Here is a 22,583-nt window from a genome sequence, read left to right as displayed (position 1 = left end):
CCTTTGGAATTTTATGCACATTTTATTTGTCAGACACTGATTTCACTAAAAAGAATGGGGAAAAGTTGGTATGTTAAAAACAAACAAAAAGTCAACATAAACTCCAATTTAACTACAGGCCTAGTCTTCCTAAACTGAAAATCCAAAATACCAACCACCATCTTTTGCCTTTGGGGAAAGGGGGCTAGTCACACTCCCAGTTCCTGCTGAGGCCTCATGTATGCTGACATATAAAATCCAGATTATCTGCTTTGAACTGGATTATATGGCAGTGTAGACCTATATAATCCAGTTTAAATCAGATGATATGGATCATCTGTTTTGATAATCTGGATTATATGGCAGTGTAGATCCAGCCTTTGTTTTTCCTCAAAGTACAGGGAGAACAGATTTAGAAATAAAGGGAAGACTCTGTCTACATAAGGTCTTCAATTAATGTAATTTTTTTAAAGTTTGGAATGTACCAGTAGCTGCTGCATTTCCCATCCTCAGCTTATCCTTGAGTCAATGCATTTTCCCAGTTTTTTATAGTAAAATTAGGTGCTTGGGCTTATATTCGGGTCAGCTTATACTCGAACATATACAGTATATACTTGGAAAGAACAAAACTGTTATGAAGTAATAGCAATAGAGCAACACTATTGTGTTAAAACTTATCAAAGTACATGCAAAATGCATTACCTTAAATAATGTACTAGGCTCTTCATTTAGGTTCACTCGGGTCACTACACGTCCAGTATCTTCTTCAACATCAAAAATACTTGCACTATAAGGGAACTGGACTACATCTACTTTATACCGCACTCTGCTGGCTGGCGTCCCCTAAAAGAAACACATATAATTTTTAATTGCATATAGCATGGTCTACAAAACAGACACAAATACTGGCAAAATATTATCTTGTTATATAGTTAGCACACACACACACATATATGCTCTTGTGTGCATGTAGCAATTCAAAAATATTACATGAATGACATATATTTGACAAATTAGCCAGGTTGCATAACTACAGGAAAACAGATGAACACATATTTACGTGAGAAATATTCACATGTAAAATTGCAAGCAAAAATAATTTTGAAATAAAAATTTAAAAAATTAATATCCCAATCACTTTTCACCAGATCATTATTTAGGAAAAATGAGCTAGAACTTAGCTCTCTTCTTATATTTCAGACTTGAAGTCAACATGTTTAACATGTGATTATATGATTGGCCAATACTCAACCAATTCTCCTTTTTTTTAACAATACTTTTCATTGTATCTGAGTACATTTACCAAGTGTTTTCCCATGCCCCCTAAACCTTATGAATTAATAACTAACAAGTTGTTGATAGTTAAGAAATGTGTCGGAAAGAGCCCTATATGATGAAAAGAATGCAGAACAACTTTTACTTGGCATTTCCAGCAAGAAGGGGTGTTGGAAATGCCTTATGATGTGAGCTAAACTCCAGAAAAGTATATGGCAAAACTTTTTAGTCTTTGCATTTCCACAGGACATGAGCTGAAACATTAGGAGAGGGCACATTTTCAAGTCCTGGCAAGATCCTGTATTGAAATGGAAAAGCCTGCTCCATAGTTTTGTGCTCAACTCAGAATTCTCAGAACCAGCAAACTATTTCTTTATGCCTCATAACTTAAGCCAGACAGTACTGTACGTTTGTACCACCCATACAACACTGTATACGTTGACTCTATTGACAGCACTGACCTTCACATTAGTACTAAAATACACTCAGCTAGAGACAACCACTCATTTTTTTGAGAGAGATTCACAACATCCCCTTTTTGTATGCTTGAGAATCTTGCTTTCATTTGTCATTCTATCTCCCCCAAATGAAGGTGACCAGACTAGGCTTTTATTGTCCAACTACTCAGAGTCAATAATGGAATTTTATAGGAGGTGCAGACAGCAGTCTTTTCAATTTATTTCCCTCCCATGCTTTGCCCCATTTCTTCTGTCTCTCTCTCTCTCTCTCTCTCTCTCTCTCCCCCCCCCCCCCATACCACAGTAAATCCATTCAGGAGAGGGGAAGACAATATGTCCATAATCAGTGTTGTTTGACTTGTAGCACAAGTGTAAACACTAGGCCTGGGTAACAACGGAAAAATTTGTTTCTAAAATCGATTTGTATTTGGGTTTTTTTTTTGTTTCGATATTTAAAATAATTACAAAATTTTCCTTTTAAAAAGTTCGATATTTACGAAATTTCGTAAATGGTAAAAAATTAACGAATCGATTTCCGAAACAATAACGAATCAATTCGTTAATGGTGGACGCAACCGCGAAATACGCTAAAAAACCTCCAAAACCTTCTGAAGCTTCCCTCTCCCTCTGTTGTTGACTGTTGGTGTGATATTATAATTTTTTTTCACTAATTAAACCATAAAACTGGCCCAGACATGCGGAAATAATAACGAAACGACCTCAAAACAATAACTAAACGAATACAATATCGAAATACGAAGCATTTACAAAACGTTTTTGAAAATTCATTTTTTTAATAATTGCTCCAGAATGGTTCGTTATCGTTTTGTAATTGAAAAAATTAACAAATTATTAACGAATTACGAATTAACGAAACGAAACCGCCCAGCCCTAGTAAACACATGATAGGACCCAGGACCTCATCGGATGAAGGATTTTTAAGGGAAAATAATGCTGGGCTCTACTTTTTTTACCATATTTTAAAGCCTCACGCGTTGCTCAGGCATGTAGCTGGGGGGGGGGGGCTTGAGGGGCTTCAGCCCTCCCCCTGAAATTCTCATGGTGGTTCGCGAAAAGGCCTTACTGGTGCATTATTTAAACTGTTATGTTTATTCATATCATGATCTGATCACCATACTCAATATATCCCATATGCATGAGGGTATTGGAGTAACGATACAGAAGGTTTGCTAGGGTAGACCCTCTTTCACTCAGACTCAGCCCCCCCCCCCCCCGAATCAAAATTCTGACTACGGGCCTGGCGCCGCTGGTCATTAGACAATGCAGGTTGCAACCCTTCTGAAACCCCTGCATCACGAGGAAAGGAAAAGTGGATCTGCAGGCAGGGATTGCACCCGTGATATAGGTAAGCTTTGTGCTATTTTAATTTTTATTTACACAATTTTGATGCTTCCCCCATCTGATGAGGGGAAATGACATGGTGCCATGCACACCATAGCAATGGCTTTACCCTTCCCTTTCCATCATCGAAAACATGGAATCATAGAGTTGGAAGAGACCTCATGGGCCATCCAGTCCAACCCCCTTCCAAGAAGCAGGAAAATTGCATTCAAAGTACCCCTGACACGGGAAGGAGGAGAGTGGGTGTGATGTCTCACTCCAAACTTTTCTCTCCTCTGTTTTACTTCCTTGTTTCTTCTCCCTTTGGTGGGTTTTTCCAATTGTGCTTAGTTTTAGGGGTGGAGCTTAAAAGGCATGGCCCAACTTACCGGGCCAAAGAAGTGCAGTGCAGGGCGTCCCCCACCGCCATGCTTGCCTCAGGGGGGCTTTTTCCTCCCAGAAGCCACCTAGGATGGTGGGAAGGTTTCCCGCCGGCGGGTCAATGGGCCAATGGCCAACTGACCACGCCTGCTGTGAGAGAGGCCTGAACTGGCCTCTCCCTCTTTGTGGGCAGCCTTTATAAGGCTGCCCCAGGCCCCCCAGCAGGCACTGGGCCTGCAACAGCTGATCCATCGCACCTACCCTGCATGCGGTTTATGTTTTCATTGGCAGTTAACTTTTGTTGGTGTTTACCTTGTCATGGTTACCTGTTAACAGTTACTTGTTTGTTTTATGCTCCTTTTCACAACTCCTGTTGGCGTGGGATGTGGGCCCTGGATCTGGTTTGGTATCCCCCCTAGCGGAAAGGGGGAATGCCCGGTGGTCTCAGGGGTGCCGAGTGGTGTTTGCCCGGTATTGTGCCAGTGGCACCCTGGCGTGTGCGGGATCGGGCAGTATTGGGCTGCCCAATCGTGATCCAGGACCCATGCTTGGCTGCCAACCCTTGTTCCTGTTATCAATAAATGAGTTGTGGCCATTGTTCATCCCAACATTGTGTGTGAGCGTACTTCTTGGGTGGGCTGTGGGAGGTGTATTGCACTTGCACACGCAAAAACCCCTAGAGCAGTGGTTGTCAACCTCTGGGTCCCCAGATGTTTTGGCCTTCAACTCCCAGAAATCCCAACAGCTGGTAAACTGGCTAGTATTTCTGGGAGTTGGAGGCCAAAACACCTGGGGACCCCCAGGTTGAGAACCACTGCCCTAGAGGTTGGTTTAGCCCTATGGCCTCACAGCTTGGCTAAAAGGCTTTCCCCTCCTTTCTAGTGTGTGCCAGAGTTTTTAGAGGACTAGGCCAGAAAATTGTCTGGGTTTCCTTGGCCTGGCAATCTAAACAGGCATTCTATACTATGTACATACCTTATAGATCTTCATAGCTATGCATATCTTATAGATCTTCATAGCAGTATAAACCATATAGCCACTCATAGCTGTATACCTCATAAGCCCTCATAAAGCTATGAGGGTCTATGAGGTATACAGCTATGAGGGTCTATAGCTTTATATGCCTCATAGCTTTGTATTTACCATTACTATAGTATTTACCAAATAGTCACTATAGCTTGTATTCATACCATCATCATAGCTTGTACTATACCATCAGCATAGCTAGTACTGACCATTATAGCTTCATATACCTCGTAGCCAATATAGCTTGTACCTTTATCATTTAGTTATTATAGTTCTGTACTTTACCATTTTAGTTTCTGTTTTATATCAATAGCCAAGTACCTTAGTGTAGCCAATATAGCCAAGTATTTTACCAAGTGACTTACAACAATTATAGTCAAATATTTTACTTCGTATTCTATGAATACAGTCGAGTGTTTATTTCCAGTGTAATCAATTTCAATCCACAAATTTCGTCTTTGTAATATTTTATTTTGATTTGCCTTTCAAGAACTCTGACTGAAGTTAACTTTGCCTTTTGTTTCTAGTAAACTTGTTTGGTTAACTTTAATCCTGTCTCAAGAGTCCTTATTTTAAAGAGGGCATACCAATAGCCATCGGGAATAGCCAGACATATAGTCTCCTTTTACCCCGGTGTGCCATCACAGTGGGCATGTGGTTAGGGTTAGTCCTTCCTCTCCCTGGCGTAACGTTACTTGGGGGGTGGGGGTGGGGGGTGGGACATGTCTGATAAGGTTGTTAAGAGTGCTGAAATCCACAGCATTTCTCTGACTCTTGGAAACTCTACCTTTGGGTACCTTTCTCTGCATCCCCTCACCCAACAAACCTCATTGAGTAAAACTTTGCTGTGGCTACAGAACAGGTATAATATGTCAATATCTCACAATCTGCTTTTTCTTTGACAGTCACATTTTCCCATTTGGCTTTGGCCAAGAGTGGTTTTGCCCTTCCTGCCCACTGGCTTAAGTGCGTTGTCTATATATGGAGATATGACCACTTTTTTTGAGCAGTTTCCCATGCCCACTGACCCTTTCTATTGTGGCATGGACTCTGTCAGTAGGCTTTTGGGTCTGGGGAATTTTTTTTGTTAGTCATGGGTTTTTTTTTTTTTGCCTGTTCCATGTGGTATTTGATTTGATTTTTTTATTGTTCTTTGGTTGTTTGACATTTATTCTGTTACTGCTGGAGGGGTGCCAGGCACTCAGGTGACATGCTTCTTTGATGTGCTTCCTGAGACACTGCAAGACTAAATTTTTTTAGTGCCTCTCACTGTCAGCCAGCTCTATGGAAGAAGAGATTCCTCATCCTTGGTAGGAACTGCCTTACAGGAGTTAACTATACTACCCATAGGGCTTGCTTGGGGCCCATTGTAGTTCTTCATAGGGAACAGGTGACAGTGAACTGTAGTAATTTACATTCATAGTTCAAATTGGGAAATTATTTCCAATAGGAATCTGGATTAATTGGATCTCTGAAAAGGAAGTGCCTACATATCCCAATATGCTGCAATACTGCAGGTTGCTGTTTTGTAATAAAATGTAACCCCTATCATACCATTATACAACAGAGTGAAGGGAGGGCAGAGGACAGTTCCAACTTGTCTCCTGCATATGTCATCAGTTGGGGATCCCTTTCCCCAGCACTAACTGCCGCTCTGGGTCAGAATGAAGAGAGAGGGGGCCAGGGGACAGTTCCACCTTGTCTCCTGTGGTATGCTAATAATATAAAATCTATATAAATAAAACTGTGATGCTAGTTTGTGGGATTAACATAACTCAAAAACAACTGGACAAATTGACACCAAATTTGGACACAAGACCCCTATCTGGCCAACAAGTGACCATCACTCATATAAACACTCTGAAAAACAAAGCAGAAGGGACTTAAAAAGCCAAAAAAGTAAAAAAAGATGCTACAGCGCATGTGCAGAAACAAATCCCCTGGCAAACAAAACACACAATAGCATATCTACACTCTCTTCTGGACTACAGCTCCCAGCATCCCCTAGACCAGGCCCTTTAGGAGAGGAAGATGAGGAGGAGGATCCAAATGCACTGCTTCCAAGATGCAAGCTTTCTTCTCCTTGGATCTCTTTGAGAGCATCCCAATCCCTTCATATTTCCAATTTCCTATTCCTGGACTGCAACTCCCAGCAATCCAATAGATTAGATAGAGATAGATAGGTTGGTAGATAGATCGATCAGGAGGACTACTGGGAGTTGCAGACCAAGAATAGGTAGAGAAGGAAGAAAGGAGAAAAAGAGAGGGAAAGAAAAGGGGGGGAGGAAGGGAAGAGGGAGAGAAGGAAGGAAGGAAGGAAGGAAGGAAGAAAAAAAAGGAAAAAAGGAAAAGAAGGAGAGAAAGAAAGAGAGAAAGAGGGAGGGGAGGTTGGCCATAGCAATGCGTGGCGGGTACTGCTAGTAATATAATATAATGTAATGCAATGTAATATATTGTATATACATATAATATTTATAATGTAATGCAATATAATACTACTTCTAATAATATGATATTATATATATATTACTAACAATATTACAATATAATGGTATAATACAATATAGTAGTATTTAATACTGATATTGTACCATGCTAATAACCTAATATATTGCATGTATATATATCTTGTAAGCTGCTCTGAGTCCCCTTTGGGGTGAGAAGGTTGGCATATAATTTTTTTTTGTCATGTCAGGAGTGATTTGCGAAACTGCAAGTTGCTTCTGCTGTGAGAGAATTGGCCGTCTGCAAGGACGTTGCCCAGGGGACACCCGGATAATTTGATGTTTTTATCATCCTTGTGGGAGGCTTCTCTCATGTCCCCGCATGAGGAGCTGGAGCTGATAGAGGGAGCTCATCCGCCTCTCCCCGGATTCGAACCTGCGACCTGTCGGTCTTCAGTCCTGCCGGCACAGGGGTTTAACCCACTGTGCCACCGGGGCTCCGGTATATAAATGTCATAAACAAACAAACAAACAAACAAACAAATAAATAAATACTCTTGTCTGGTGTAATCTCACACTCAGTTTCTTTCTTCTATTTGAATCACCCTTTACTTTTCCTTTTGAGGGATGAAGCATCAAAGCAAAGTTACCTGGGCTGGCTTTGCCTTTTTCCTTGTGGGACAGACTTCAATAAATTACATTGGTCTATTCCTTTTGTTTTAGTTTCTCAATGAAACTTTCCTTTTCTGGAAGAGCTAGAGCCTTGTTTCTATGAATTCCTCCCCAAGGAATTTTATAAAGCATTTGTAAAGTTCCAAAAGTTGAACACACTCAGTTCTTGTGTATTTTGGTAAATGCTAACCTGACCCCCCATGTACTTGAATGACGGCAGCCTCTCCTCCGATAGAACAGAATCAGGTCCACAGAGGAAAGGCGGCCAACAGGTCAATGTGTGAACAGAATGTTGGGTTACTGAGACCTTTCATCTGATCACCTCCGGCTCTTCTCAAGTTCTTATTTGTTTCTGAATGATAAGACTGTCAAACGGTATCCAGAATGGATGATATATATCTCCCAGAAAGAGTAAACCACTGCTTTCATGGTGTACTTTGAAACTGTCATTAAAGAGGCACTCTGAACTCATCTTCATGGTGTGTCCTTACACAAGAGAAATCATGTAGGAAGGTCACCTTGTTTTTGTTTTTTTGAAGACTGAGTAAAATCAGGTCTCTGCTTTTTACCCTGCTTCCATTTCAAGTACTATGATTCAGACAAGAGAGTTTATACATCTTAAACTATGCTAAACTTCCAATTGATATACAGTCGTCCTGCTCTTGAATCAACTATACACTGATATTCCTTTATCATGCTACACTGAAGTCTGAATGCACTCATTATATTTATGATAGTCAAACTATGGTATTTGGTAACTGCGAAAGGCATCTCAAGGACCATAAGGAAAATAACAGAAGAATCCTGAATGCATTTTTCAAAGGAAGCAGTGGCAAATGGTGAGTTACATCCAAATCTTCTGTTTTCTGACTCAGCTATGCACAATTCATGAAAAGAAGGGAGGAGGGAAATGCCTTTGACCAGTATCTGGCCACTTGGAGTGCTTCTGGTGTTGCTGCAAGAAGGTCCTCCATTGTGCATGTGGCAGGGCTCAGGTTGCATTGCAGCAGGTGGTCAGTGGTTTGCTCTTCTCCACACTCGCATGTCGAGGATTTCACTTTGTAGCCCCATTTCTGATGGTTGGCTCTGCATCTTGTGGTGCCAGAGCGCAGTCTGTTCAGCGCCTTCCAAGTTGCCCAGTCCTCTGTGCACCCAGGGGGGAGTCTCTCATTTGGTATCAGCCATCGGTTGAGGTTCTGGGTTTGAGCCTGACACTTTTGGACTCTCGCTTGCTGAGGTGTTCCAGCGAGTGTCTCTGTAGATCTTAGTTTTTTATCATCCTTGTGGGAGACTTCTCTCATCTTTAATTCCCAGTTAAAAATCATTAAAACAATTTTTAAAAATATCCCTCCTTTTCTGCTGCGCATACTCTTCAGATGGACTGTAGGTCAAGTTCCTATTGAGGAAGCTTGCTATCAACTAAATCTATGATAGTGTGATAGAATAGTACAGTAGTGAAGCTCCAGTGGTTTTTCTAGTTGTATAAGCAGTAGCACATGTTTACAAGTGGTCCCTAGGTACAGAGGTGGCTCAACCCATTACTCAAAGTAAGCATTTGCAGTATAGTTGATTTTGTCCAGGGGCACTCTTGAGGAGCTCTTGGGGGAAAATAGACCTTGACATATGCGAGTTGTAGTTACTGGGATGTATAGTTCCCCTACAATCAAAGGGCATTCTGAACTCCACCAATGATGGAATTGAACCAAATATGGCACACAGAACTCCCACGACGAACAGAAAATATATATCAGTAATTGGTTGGGGGAGGGGGGGGCAAAATACTGTTTGCTTACCCTCGAAAATTACCTAGGGCCGCCTCTGCCTAGGTATAACACAGGTTATTCAACAAATCCACACGCAATCGTGTAATGGAAAACTGCACTGGATTTCCTCTATGTGTATAGTTCAGAACTATGTTCCCCTTAGTGCAGCATTGTTTTCACTGGTGGAATGACACCATTGCCTTCTGGCCTCTGCCTTTGTGGAGGAACAGCAATGAATTTTATTGTCATCGTCTTTGATCCATTGAGTTTATGTGTAAATTCATTTGAGCTTATTAATGGTTATTACACAGAATATGTGATCAATGACAACAAAACTCTTTTGCATCATAGCAGTAAATTGTCATTATAGTAAGCAATCACTTTCATAAAAATCAAATTGAGAATTGGTATTTGATGTTTTGGAATCTGGCTACATTTAACAACAAAAACATAGATTATATAATTGAATTATACAGTACATGATCAATACCCACATACTGCAAATGACAACGTCACTGAAAAACAACATTTATATACGATTGTAAAGATGTCTTTATATGTTAATTTATTTCCTCCAACACAGGAGGAAGAAATGCATCATAGTTTGGCTGGTTGCACCCTTATGCTCACTCACTCATAAGCATTAATTGAAACAACAAATGTGTTGTTCTAAATAGGACATAACATCAAACACATTTCAGTTCTGGATTGGGTTGTTGTGACTTCTGATTTTAAAATCTTATGTTCTATTCCATCTTTTCAAAGTTTACTTATTTTAAGCAACATGTGGTTATATTATTAGAGAGCACATACATCCATAAAATAATTACATAGTCCTAGTGGGACCACAAAATGAAAAAAACCATGAGATGGAGCAGAAGCCGCACAAGGCAAGCTTCTGGAATGGACATTTTAGTACAAGTTGTATTCAATAAAGCATTGCTGACATCCAACTCAAGTAGCCACAACAAAAAGAAATATCTTGGTTAATACTACAGAAAGCCGCTGAGATATCATTAATACTACCACTACTACTACTACTAATAATAATAATAATAACTGAAACTGAAATCCAGTCTCTGACTAACACTGTCCGAATCTTTAGCACAGATATCAACATGGAGTTTGGTTTGGACTATCGACAGTGGCACTGAGGAAGGGAAAAATCATTGAAAGTGAGGACATAAATATGCCAAATGGCCAAGCAATCAAGTGTCATCAGCCAGAGGCCCATAAATATCTGGGCATACTACAGATGGACAACATCAAACATGAACATGTGAAAACCGTGGCCAGCAAAGAATACATTCAAAGGATTAGAAAAATTCTCAAAAGCAAGCTCAATGGAGGCAATACCATCAAGGACATAAACACTTGGGCTATACCTGTCATAAGATATACTGCTGGCATCGTAAACTGGACACAGGTAGAACTGGACAATTTGGACAGAAAAACAAGAAAACTCATGATCATTCATAATTCATTACATCCTTGCAGTGATGTTGACCGGCTCTATCTGCCTAGAAAGTCTGGGGCAGAGGACTTTTACAAGTCAAACAAGCAGTTGAAGAAGAAAAACACACCCTGGCAGAATATGTCAAGGAAAACCAAAAACCTGCTTTAATTGAAGTCAATAATCGTAAACCTCTCAAAGCACAGCAGACAAAGAGTCAGTACAAGAAAACTGCACTCCAAACCAGAGCTGACAGCTTTACATGGGCAGTTCCTTGAGAAGATTGAAGGAAAAGCTGACAAGGAGAAGACTTGGTTGTAGCTCATGAATGGAACCTTGAAGAAGGAGACAGAAGGCCTGATTCTTGCAGCCCAGGAGCAAGCCATCAGAACCAATGCAATTAAGGCCAGGATTGAAAAATCAGCGGATGACCCAAAATGCAGACTGTGCAAGGAAGCTGATGAAACCATGGATCATATCCTCAGCTGTTGTAAGAAAATCGCACAGATGGACTACAAACAAAGACACAACTGTGTGGCCCAGATGATTCACTGGAACTTATGTCACAAGTACCACCTGCCAGCAGTAAAGAATTGGTGGGATCATAAACCCGCAAAGGTCGTGGAAAATGAACATGCAAAAATACTGTGGGACTTTCGAATCCAGACTGCCAAAGCTTTGGAACACAATACACCAGACATCACAATTGTGGAAAAGAAAAAAGTCTGGATTATTGATGTCACCATACCAGGTGACAGTTGCATTGAGGAAAAACAACAGAAAAAACTCAGCCGCTATCAAGACCTCAAAATTGAACTGCTCTGGCATAAACCAGTACAGGTGGTCCCAGTGGTCATTGGCACACTGGTGCCATGCCAAAAGATCTCAGCCAGCATTTGGAAACAATAAACATTGACAAAATCATGATCTGTCAACTGCAAAAGGCCACCTTACTTGGATCTGTGTGCATCATTTGAAAATACATCACACAGTCCTAGATGCTTGGGAAGTGTTCGACTTGTGATTCTGTGATAGGAAATCCAGTATATAGATCTTGTTTGCTGTGACATACTGTGCTTTTGTGTTAACAACAACAACAACTTTATTTATATACTGCTCTATCTCCCCAAGGGGGACTCAGGGCGGTTTCCAAGTGACATCACCGAAACATACAAAGTAAACAGCATAATATAAAATTAACCAAGCAACATAAGCATAAAATAAAGAATAAAATGATTCCCTAACTCTTTCACTTTCTTGACAACAACCATCCATATTAGGATAAAAATAGTTTCAGTGTCCAAATGCACTATGCCTGTAAAGTTACCAGAAAATAATTCTCATTCAAGAGTGCCTGGACCTTTTGATTATTTAGGCTATTATATGGGTAGAAGACATACTTTGTACATAGTGTCCATATGGAAAATTACCTTCTGAAAGATAATTACGTTTTTCCCCCTATCACATGTCATCTTATTTATATAGTCCTCCCAGGAATAGCCAATGTAATATTTGGCACCACATCACTGTCATAGCTCGTCCTTGCTAAACCATAGCATAGCACTCCTGAAGCAACATTCTCTTGTCATCAAGTGGAATGCCAGATGCTTAAGGGACTGGAACCACCAAATGTCTTGCTGTCATTAAGAATAGCACTACTAAATCCCCAGAGAAAATATGTCAGTATTATTGTCCAAACAGAAGAGTTAACCATCGGGACACAATCACTTTTGTACATGGACTGTCAAATCCATATTAAAGTAATTGTTTCTAACATGTGCTACTTAAAAACCAAATGTTTGGTGACAATTTAATGCAGCTTTCCCCTCATTTCCCATAACAGATTGTGCTGCCAGCCATTTTAAAAATTAAAGTTATTTATCTATTAGCTTAAATGATAAACCAAAAGTAATTAACACTTTGTCTTGGTTAAAGAGTATGTGCAAGTTCACAATCAACACATTCAGTACCATTCTTTCCCAGTCTGGTACTCTGATTATGCACATCACAGAAAGATTACTATTGGACCTATATTTGTCAAAACCACCCAGATTATTCAGGTTTTGGACACATTTACAAAACATTACTATGGGGAAGGGGGGCACAAAGAATGCTTGCTAGGAGGGGTTTATTTATACGGAAACACACAGGAGAGAAGTTAAGTGAGTCCAAAATTCTAGTCAAGAAAGCAAAGTCATCAGCCACTCTACGGATCTGAGAGTCAAGTTGAGTTGTCGGCCAGACCAAGGGATCAAGAGACAAGTAGATTTGTCAGCCAATCGGTGGTCAGGGTCTCATAAATCTTGAACAGAAACATAAGAATGCCAGATGGCGGCAACAGAATATCTGAATGGTGATGACTTGTGGGAATTTCAGGGGCTAACAAGGATATATGGAAGTCTGAGTGGACTTTGATGGATGCTGGAAACTTAATCTGGTAACCTACTGGATTGATCATGGTTTCAATGGTGGAAAGGACCAAGGAACTGGTGGTCTAGCTTCCTCAAGGGGCACTGGCTAGGTAGATGTCCAGTGGTGATCCCACCACTAATCTCCAATGAACAGTGTGGTGCCAGATTGGCAATATCAATCAGTAAAATGCTTATAGGAGCCCTTCGTCTTTCATAACAGCTCCTTGAGGATTTGGTGGATGGACTGTAATTCCTGTAGAAAACACCCATGACTGGAAGGAAGTAGGAGTTTTCAGAGGGAAAACTCAAGGATAGAAGCTATACTTCACACAGAGCACTGTAATCAACACTGAGGTGTGCTGCACATTGTAATATGTAAACTCTTCTGAAACTGAAAGTTCAACCCAATAGCCTCAGTTCTGCATTCTTCTTGATCAGTGGTGCACAAACTTTTTAAGCAGAGGGCCAGGTCACAGTCCCTCAAGCTGCTGGCAGGCCAAATTATAATTAAAAAAAAACCCGAACGAATTCCTATGCACACTGCACATATTTTATTTATAGTTCAAAAACATTGAAAAAACAATACAATAATTAAAATTAAGAATAATTTTTAACAAATATAAACTTATTAGTATTTCAGTGGAAAGTGTGGGCCTGCTTTTGGCTGATGAGATAGGATTGTTGTTTTTTTATGTGCTTTCAAGTAGTTTCATATTTAGGTTGACCCTGAGCAAGGGCCGGGTAAATGACCTTGGAGGGCCGCATCCGGCCCCCGGGCCTTAGTTTGAGGACCCCTGTTCTTGATGGGCAGCTGTAGGTGAAGACAAGGGTTTTTATGAAACTCCTTGTTAGGTTTTTTTCAAAATAAAGTCCTGCAGCACAGATAGCTATTTCCAAAAGAGGATAAATATGAGCTACTTGAGCTTTGTTCCTGGAAACAAGATCAATGGAAATTCATAGGGCTAGTAGGATGGTAATTGGTTCACTTGCTTTTCACTAAACACATCTTTGAAAAGTAAATACTTCCTGATCAATGAGGAATTACCTCAATCATTCTGCTACATGCAAATGGATTGCAGAATTATCCCATATATTGTAGCAAAGTATTCATTTTAATATAAATGAACAGAGCTCAGCCATCATGAAAGAAGGGACTTTTCTCATTTTTTATATTTGTCTTGGGCTCTGTTTTCCAACACTCTTAATGTGAGGAGGGTGTCAAAGGACAGAGACAATTAAATCTGAAGAAATATAAGCCATTTATATTAATAGTGGATGGTCCACTGGGAGATATGTTCTCTCTTGGGTACCTTGCAGCTCAAACAATGACAGATGTCACCTCTGCCATAAGAGAAGCAATAGTGTGAAAACCTACTGACCCAATCCAAGAGTCTGTTCATTGTCACTGGTATTCTTTCTTAAGGGACTGTTCTATAAAATCACTGCAGAGGCTAACAAACAAGACAAAGCCAGAATTAGTTGCCTTTATCTACTGTATATTTTGATTTTCCTTTGATTGGTCATCCTGTCATATCAGTTCTGGCTGGCACCAGTTGCCACTGGTTTATGTATTGCCAAGATAGTTTGAACTAAGGAGCTATCTCCCTCCCTGTGTGTATCATGTCTCTTTGGTTCTTCAAGAAAAGAAGAGATTTCTGGAAGTTCTTAGAAAGACATCCATTAAAGTGTCCTAAAATAGTGGTATTGTTTATGCAATAGTCCCTGGCCCCAATCATTAAATTGCAGCTTTGCACCAAAATAGGTCAAACCTATCTATATAAGGATACTCACAATGAGATAAGAGTGGTCGGTCACAAAGAAATTACTCAAATGCAGATAATTTGATTCAGATAACTATTTTCTGCTCCAATGACTAAAAAAATACAATTATCATTAGAGTGTGGTTTGTATAGACTTTTACAAGTCAAGAAAAGGTGCAACACATCAGTGTGGCTGAGTCACAGAGACCTGCATGACAGCTGTCTATGTAGGTAGCAAAAACTCCCCATAGTATGATTTTTTTGTCTTACATGAAGGTAAAATCTCATACCACCACCCTACAAAGAAATATAATTTATTATAGACACGGTATTTTTAGAAATTGGAAGTGGAAGGGTAGAGGAAATAGTATCTTAACACTGTGTTCCTTAGCATGGAGCACTGAAAATCTTCAATTTCCCATGATGTAACTACAGTGTGGAAACTTGGAAGCAAACTACTGTAAAGAAAAACAAACGATGGCAGGAGGTGGGCACAGCAGCCCTTTCCTTTTTGTTGAATAATGTGAAAAACCTTCAACATTACAGTCAGTTTCATTTTTTCTGATCCATTGCAAACTGGAGACCTTCCGATCATAGTTCCTATCCACATTTATCACAGTCCAACAACTTTAATGAGGAACACATACAATGTAAAGTTTCAAAAGCATATTATGGCTACCTACTAGGCACAGTTTTCTCCAATAACCCTCACAGGTCAATATGACATATACTTTTTTTGGCTAATATATTAAATCATGATAAGTTTACAATGTACCATAACTTAAGACAGCTTCTATTATTAAAATGGGTAATCATTAGATTCTTACAAACATAAGGAACTCTGGCAAGATTTAAATGCACAAAGATGATTAAACTCTTGATGTCAGTAGGAAATCCGATTTAATATTTTTTTCGTAAAACAGTTACCAAGAAATTACTCAAATGCAGATAATTTGATTCAGACAACTACGTTCTGCTTCAACGACTAAAACCTACAATTATCATTAAACATCTGCACATTAGGTAATTTGTTAGTGAATTCATAAAGCTGGCACAAGATTGCTACTTCTGATGAAGCCACTTTTCTTCCCTTTTTTATAAGAAAAAAAACACTATTAGGATATTACATTTTCTGGCAACATTGTGATTGATTGACAAAGAACACCAAAGTATTAGTTACAATTGGGCACACATCTAGTAAAAATTTAATTTTATTTATGGCACGGGTACAGATAATTTTTTTAAAAAAAAAAATCTTTCAGAAACTAGTTTACTGTCATTGTGAATATAAACACTGAAGAAAGTTATGTGGGATCTTTCTCTATTTGTAATAAAATATATAGAATCTTGGATGGCCTAGCTATTATCAATCTAACATATGTCTATTATCTATTTATTGAAAGGTGGTATACTTCATGTAGAATAGTTATGCCCATAGTCTGGATATTTCATCATACTAATTGCAAGGATCCTAAATCAATGTTTCCATGGGATAATTAAGGATGGTGAAGGGAACATGCTGCACTTCTATTCTCAGCGTTATTCTTTAAAAGTTCTTAAATGTTTTAAATGTGTTATTTGTCATCAATTTGACTATGATTTATAGTAACCATATGAAAGAGAAACCTCCAAGTTACTTGGTTATCAATTCTTTTTTTTTCCAGATCTTGCAGACTCATGATGGTGGCTTGTTTGAATCTTTCTATCCACCTGCAATGATGTCAAGACCCAGAAGCCTCAAGTAGAGCCAAACACAAGATAAAGAGTTCAAACACAGTTTTATTGTACAAAAATAGTCTTTTAAAGCACTTAACTTCAGTGCATAAAGTCAATGTAGCAATTTGACATCAAAAATGCAGTAATATCAGTAACAAAAATATAACCAGGATTATAATGCTGTTTAATCCAGATTAAACTCAAAGTTCAGCAATCTGCTTGAAAATTAGCACAGCACAAAAACACAGTCACAGAAGATGCAAAACGAAGTCCCAAAAATGAAGAGATGTTCAAGCACAAAGTTAACACAGTTTAAAGTTCCAGAAGTCAAAAGCGAAAGTCAAACCGGTCCATAGTCAAGCCATAGTAAATGGTAAACACAGGAATGCAGGAGTCTCAGGAATGCAGGAAAACAGGAACGCAGGAAGCTGTAGCCAAGGACCCAAGCTAGAGAGTTGGCAGCAACAAATATTTATGTCCAATAAAGACACTTTGCCTTCTGCAAAGTTATATGGTCAACACAGCAGCTTTTATCTCATAATTCCTCATCACTAGAAGGGCTACTCCCTTCTTCCTCATTACTGCTATCAGCTGCCTCATCCCCCACAGCTGAGTGCAATGGCCTCTCTCTCCAGCGCTGCCAGCGCCTATCAAGACTTACGTCTTGCCAGGAACTCCCAGGTTGCCAGTCACTAGTGAAACCCTCAAACTCTTCACTCGAAGTAGGTTGATTACAAATGTCTCTTATCTGTTGCACACGGGTCCAATCTAAACCCTGGTCCCCTTCATCACTACTTGAAGCCCCATAATTCCCATCAAAACCCATGAATTCGTCATCTGATGTAGGAATTCGTCATCTGATGTAGGAAGTATTTCCCAGATGCGCTTCCTTTGAAGCTCTTCATCGGACTCCGGATCGCAAGTAGCCCTCTTTACTCCTCTGCTCTCCTCCCCATCTCCCATTTTGCAATCAGAGAAGCCCTCAAACGTCTCGGAATCACTTGGGGCCAATATTATTTCCCTAATGTGTTTCCGCTGTTGTTCCCCCTCTGACTCTTGCACAGACCTCTTCTCCCTCCTACTGGTAGTAGGAATGTTAACATCACGCTGAACTACAACAAATGAGGTCTTCCGTTTCTCCTACTACTGCCTTCTAACATACTAAGCATTATTGTTTCTGCGAATACTTTGGATATATCTTCTCATGATATGTCCAAAGTAAGACAGTTTTGGTTTAGTAAGTTTTAGAAACTAATCAAATAAGTAGCTTATTTTTACATTATTGCTATTTTAACAGGATAATACACATTTGAAGACAACTGTTTTCTATTTTTATTTTAATCTGTGATGTGAGCCACCTTGGATTCTACGTTGGGAGAAAGACACAACGGGGGGGGGGGGGGTGTGGAGGTGAGGCGATGGATGCTTCCCCCATGGGATGGGGCCGGTGGTAAGTTGGACAATGTGTGGCTTGAGATGATGGGTTCTCTATGCCCCCCCCTCCCGCTGGGACCCCACATATTCATCACAATGTGTGGTGAACCTCTCACTCAATGTGATAAGGTCCCTAGAAAATTGTTCACATTTGAGACTAAGGCAGTAAGTGAAGGTGAAATAAGAAGCAAAACTTGGAGCCACTGAATAAATCCTTCGGCTAAACATTATGTAATGATAACTGGGGAATCATGCTGATTTTTATACTTAGCATTTCCTTGCAGACTCTAAAATTGCTCCAATCAATACAGTATTTAAAAAAAGCCAAAGGGGAAAATATCACTGTAGCTGTAGCAACATGAATGCAGAACTATGAGTCTCCCTGAACACCTCACCTTGAGGCTTATTTACTCCTAAATAAAGGAAGAAAATTATGCATGCTCTCCTTGATTGTCCTAATGGCCCAATTTCATCCCCTGCTAACAGATTGCTATTGAATGCCTAGTCTGAAGCTTAAGTGTTTTGATAAGATTGGCTGCAATTACTTGGTGTCCTTCACTGGCATTATGTTACTTCAATAAACATGAGCTATCTGAAATAAATAAGCACACAAATCTGCTTCCCTTTCAAGACAATACGGAGTGTCAATCTCAGCAGGATGGATTCTAATGTGTAGAGAAGTATAAAAGAGGGACAAACATAGTAATAATGGACAAGTTCACTTATTCTCAGATTGATGTGGCAAATGTTAGCTCCATGAGTTCTGCCAAGTCACTGACAGTTATTGACGGCATAAACAACAGCTTTTAAAAATATATAAAATAATAGTCCATTCTCATCTCAGACACATACGAAGAGATTTAGTCTCATCAAAAATTGTGTTTCTCTGTCAAAAGCTATAATCAACAGCAAAGGGGAAAGTAGCCTTATGACCTCTTCATATGGGACTAAATTTGGCTCCATGTGCTGATTTAGTCCCAGTCACCCACCAAGCCGGCCGTGGGTGAAGGAGGGTGGAGCTGGCGCATGCCGCCACCAGGGCAACGGGGGGGGGGGGGGGTGGGTGTCTCATGTTGCCATTGTAATACATGCATTGTATACATTGTAATAACACTCAGACCACGCATGCTCATACTTCCCCCATCTGATTGTCCTGATTGTTCGGGGGGGGTGAGTTTCGGGGGGGGGGGGGGGGCTGAGTCTGAGTGAAAGAGGGTCTAGCCTAGCAAACCTTTTGTATCATTACCCCAATACCCCCATGCATATGGGATATATTGAGTATGGTGATCAGATCATGATATGAATAAACATAACAGTTTAAATAATGCACCAGTAAGGCCTTTTCATGAACCACCATGAGAATTTGGGGGGGGGGGGGGCTGAAGCCCCTCAAGCCCCCCCCCCCCCCCGGCTACATGCCTGGTATGGAGGAAGATGATGTCTCTATCTACACTGCCATATAGTGAAGTATAGGAATCGCATTAGCCTGGTGTGTCCATCAGCACAAACAGGTTATGGCGGTTGGACTTTGGGTAAGCTACTTAAGCCCCATATGCATTGGCCATTTAATGCAGTTAGAAGCTAGCTTCAAATTGTGGCAGCCAGACAACAAATTCCTACAAAAGTGTGTGAAAGAATCTCCCTAATGTACATCATCTTCATTGATTTGTGCAATCACCATCCAGGTCTCAAACTGGTTTCAGGATTTCCTGTGTAATCATCTATAGAGCAAAACAATTTTCTTCAATTTTGGGGCCCTAATCTGGTTGGACCCTAAGTTTTAAAAAACACTGGGAAAGGTCCCAATCCTGCAGCAAGATCTGGAGCTTTCTCAGTGTTGGGATAGTGGGTCTGCTATCCCAGATCCCCATGTGGGATCCAGGATCAAGTCCCAATAGCTTTCACATGCTCCCTGGGCTCAGGCAGGAAGGTGGGATAGCATTACGCCCCCCCCCCCCAGCACCTCCACTCCCCCCTCCCAAAACAACAACAGAAAATCCTCCCCTATTTATTTATTTATTTATTTATTTGCTTCATTTCTATACCGCATTTTTCAGTCTGATAAGGCGACTCAATGCGGTTTACACAATGAAAATTATCACAATAACATCAATACTATCACAACAATATCCTAAACAATTAAAACACATCATATACAGCAGCAAAATCAACAATCATTAACAATTCATAACGCCTCAATATGAAATCAGATCCGTTCTCGTAATCCTTGTGCCATTCCTGAAATCAAATTTCACCATCCTCCTATATTCAGTTGCACTGATTAGCCAAACGCTTGTTCATAGAGCCAGGTCTTAACCTTCTTCCGAAACGCCAGCAACGAAGGGGCCTGTCTGATGTCTACAGGTAGGGCATTCCATAGCTGAGGGGCCACCACCGAGAAGGCCCTGTCCCTCGTCCCCGCCAACCGCGCCTGTGACGCAGGTGGGACCAAGAGCAGGGCCTCCCTGGACGATCTTAATGTCCTAGTTGGTTCATAGGTGGAGATGCGTTCGGAGAGGTAAGTAGGGCCAGAACCGTTTAGGGCTTTATAGGCTAACGCCAGCACCTTGAATTGTGCCCGGTAGCAAATTGGCAGCCAGTGGAGCTGGCTCAACAGAGGAGTGCCGCTCCCATTAGCAACCTGGCTGCCGAATGCTGGACCATCTGAAGCTTCCGGGAAGTCTTCAAGGGCAACCCCACGTAGAGCGTGTTGCAGTAATCTATGCGGGATGTAACCAGAGCGTGGACTACCGTGGCCAAGTCAGACTTCCCAAGGTATGGGCGCAGCTGGCGCACAAGTTTTAATTGTGCAAATGCTCCCCTGGATACCGCCGAGACCTGGGGTTCCAAGCTTAGCGATGAATCCAGGGTAACACCCAAGCTGCGAACCTGCGTCTTCAGGGGGAGTGTGACCCCGTCTAACACAGGCTGTAACCCTATGCCATGTTCGGCCTTTCGACTGACCAGGAGTGCCTCTGTCTTGTCTGGATTCAGTTTCAATTTGTTAGCCCTCATCCAGTCCAACACAGTGCTGCCTGCTCTGAACTTCCAGATTCTTGGGAGGAGTCTTACTCCTCCCAAGCTCCTTTGTTTCCTGAATGATGAAAAATCAAGAAGTAAAGAGTAGGTGTGCCAGAAATGGGGGATTTTCTGTCATTTTGTGGTTGGGGTGCACAAAGTGTGAGAAACTAAGCCCATGCCCAATCCCACCAAACCAGGTTTGCTACGGCAGGGCTGTCAGGCCAGTGGCCCACCATGGAAGTGGCTTAGGATGGCCTTGTGTTGCCTCCTTGTGGCAATTTTATGCTGGTTCTGAATAACATTTTGTGCCTATGTGGAAGGGCCTGATAATTCAGACCATGCAGATATGGCTACTCCTTGGGAAAGGAAAACCAAGGGCATATCCATTAGGAAATATCCAAGTGAGGTGAAATCAGCTGTTTCTCTATGGTGATCAAGTGCAATGAATGGATGTATTACAGTGTTTGAAGAGCTATGCTCACATATAGGACCTGGGCTTCTGGCAATTGGTCAGCCTCGTGTAGGTAAAACTGCAGTTTCTTCCATTGGAGGAAACAAGGTCAAATAAAATCCAAAAATTACCTCAAAATGTGAATTTTGTTTTGTATGATTTTATTTTACTTTTATCCAATCTTGTGTCTTCTATCTCAGGATGTGACTGAGTGGACAGGTTTTTGAATGTGCAAAGCCTCCTATGGACATAGTGTATTTTTTTTATAAAACAGAATATATGGGAATTTGTCAGTGCTCATAATGTGGAAGCTTTAAATTTTTTTAGCCCAAGAACATTAAACACTATGTTGGTAGTATAGAGCACCTCTGAAAACAGGATGCTGTGATAAAAGAAACCTATTTCTCAACAGATTAAACATGAGGAAATATTGTAAATACTCAAATCTAAACCTATTAAACTTCAAAGCACACATTCCTCTAGAGAACTCTAGGATATAATGTTCTATCTCTGTTGGCACAGTCAGAAAGGAATCTGATTATTGTAACACTGTACGTATTCTACCTATCTGGAAAAAGCCCAAACAGAATTCTTATATTCTATATACCATGTAAAATAAGGAACACATTTCCCAACCATCCCATAATCAGAGGATGTTTTTTATTTTTTTATTTTTCAGCCACTTCCTCAATCTGTAGATTGTTTTTAACTGCTTTTGATACTTTTGATTCTTGCATATGTACAGAACCATCCATATTTTATTATTAAACAGCTATAAATATGGAGAAAGCACTCTGGTAAATATAAATGTAAACTCTTTATATCAAAAGTTTTTTCTACATAAAAATATTTTGGGGGCAGAAAACTGGTCATGGGGGCTGCTATACTGAAAAAAGGCTCCTTCCCAGTGTTTCCTGGATATTTTTTCCTAAAATTCCTTTAAAGATTAGGGTGAGAGTTGTACAGAGGTCCTTACTTTCTCAAACAATGGGAAGAAT

At 40.5% G+C, this 22,583-nt stretch overlaps 1 protein-coding gene across 6 annotated transcripts in view; it reads right to left on the bottom strand.

The window, feature by feature from the left end:
* PCDH15 (protocadherin related 15) overlaps nt 1-22,583 on the bottom strand; it is a 1,134,710-nt gene that overhangs the window by 157,029 nt on the left and 955,098 nt on the right. For all 6 annotated transcript variants that reach the window (XM_067465706.1, XM_067465711.1, XM_067465710.1 and 3 more), the window contains one exon: nt 682-822. In XM_067465706.1, the coding sequence (XP_067321807.1) occupies nt 682-822 (141 nt within the window). The remainder of the gene's footprint in view (nt 1-681; nt 823-22,583) is intronic.

This window comes from Anolis sagrei, chromosome 3, assembly GCF_037176765.1.
Source record: "Anolis sagrei isolate rAnoSag1 chromosome 3, rAnoSag1.mat, whole genome shotgun sequence".
Lineage (NCBI taxonomy): Eukaryota > Metazoa > Chordata > Lepidosauria > Squamata > Dactyloidae > Anolis > Anolis sagrei.
Note: the sequence above shows the minus strand (reverse complement) of the source record. Positions and strands in the feature narration are given on the sequence as shown.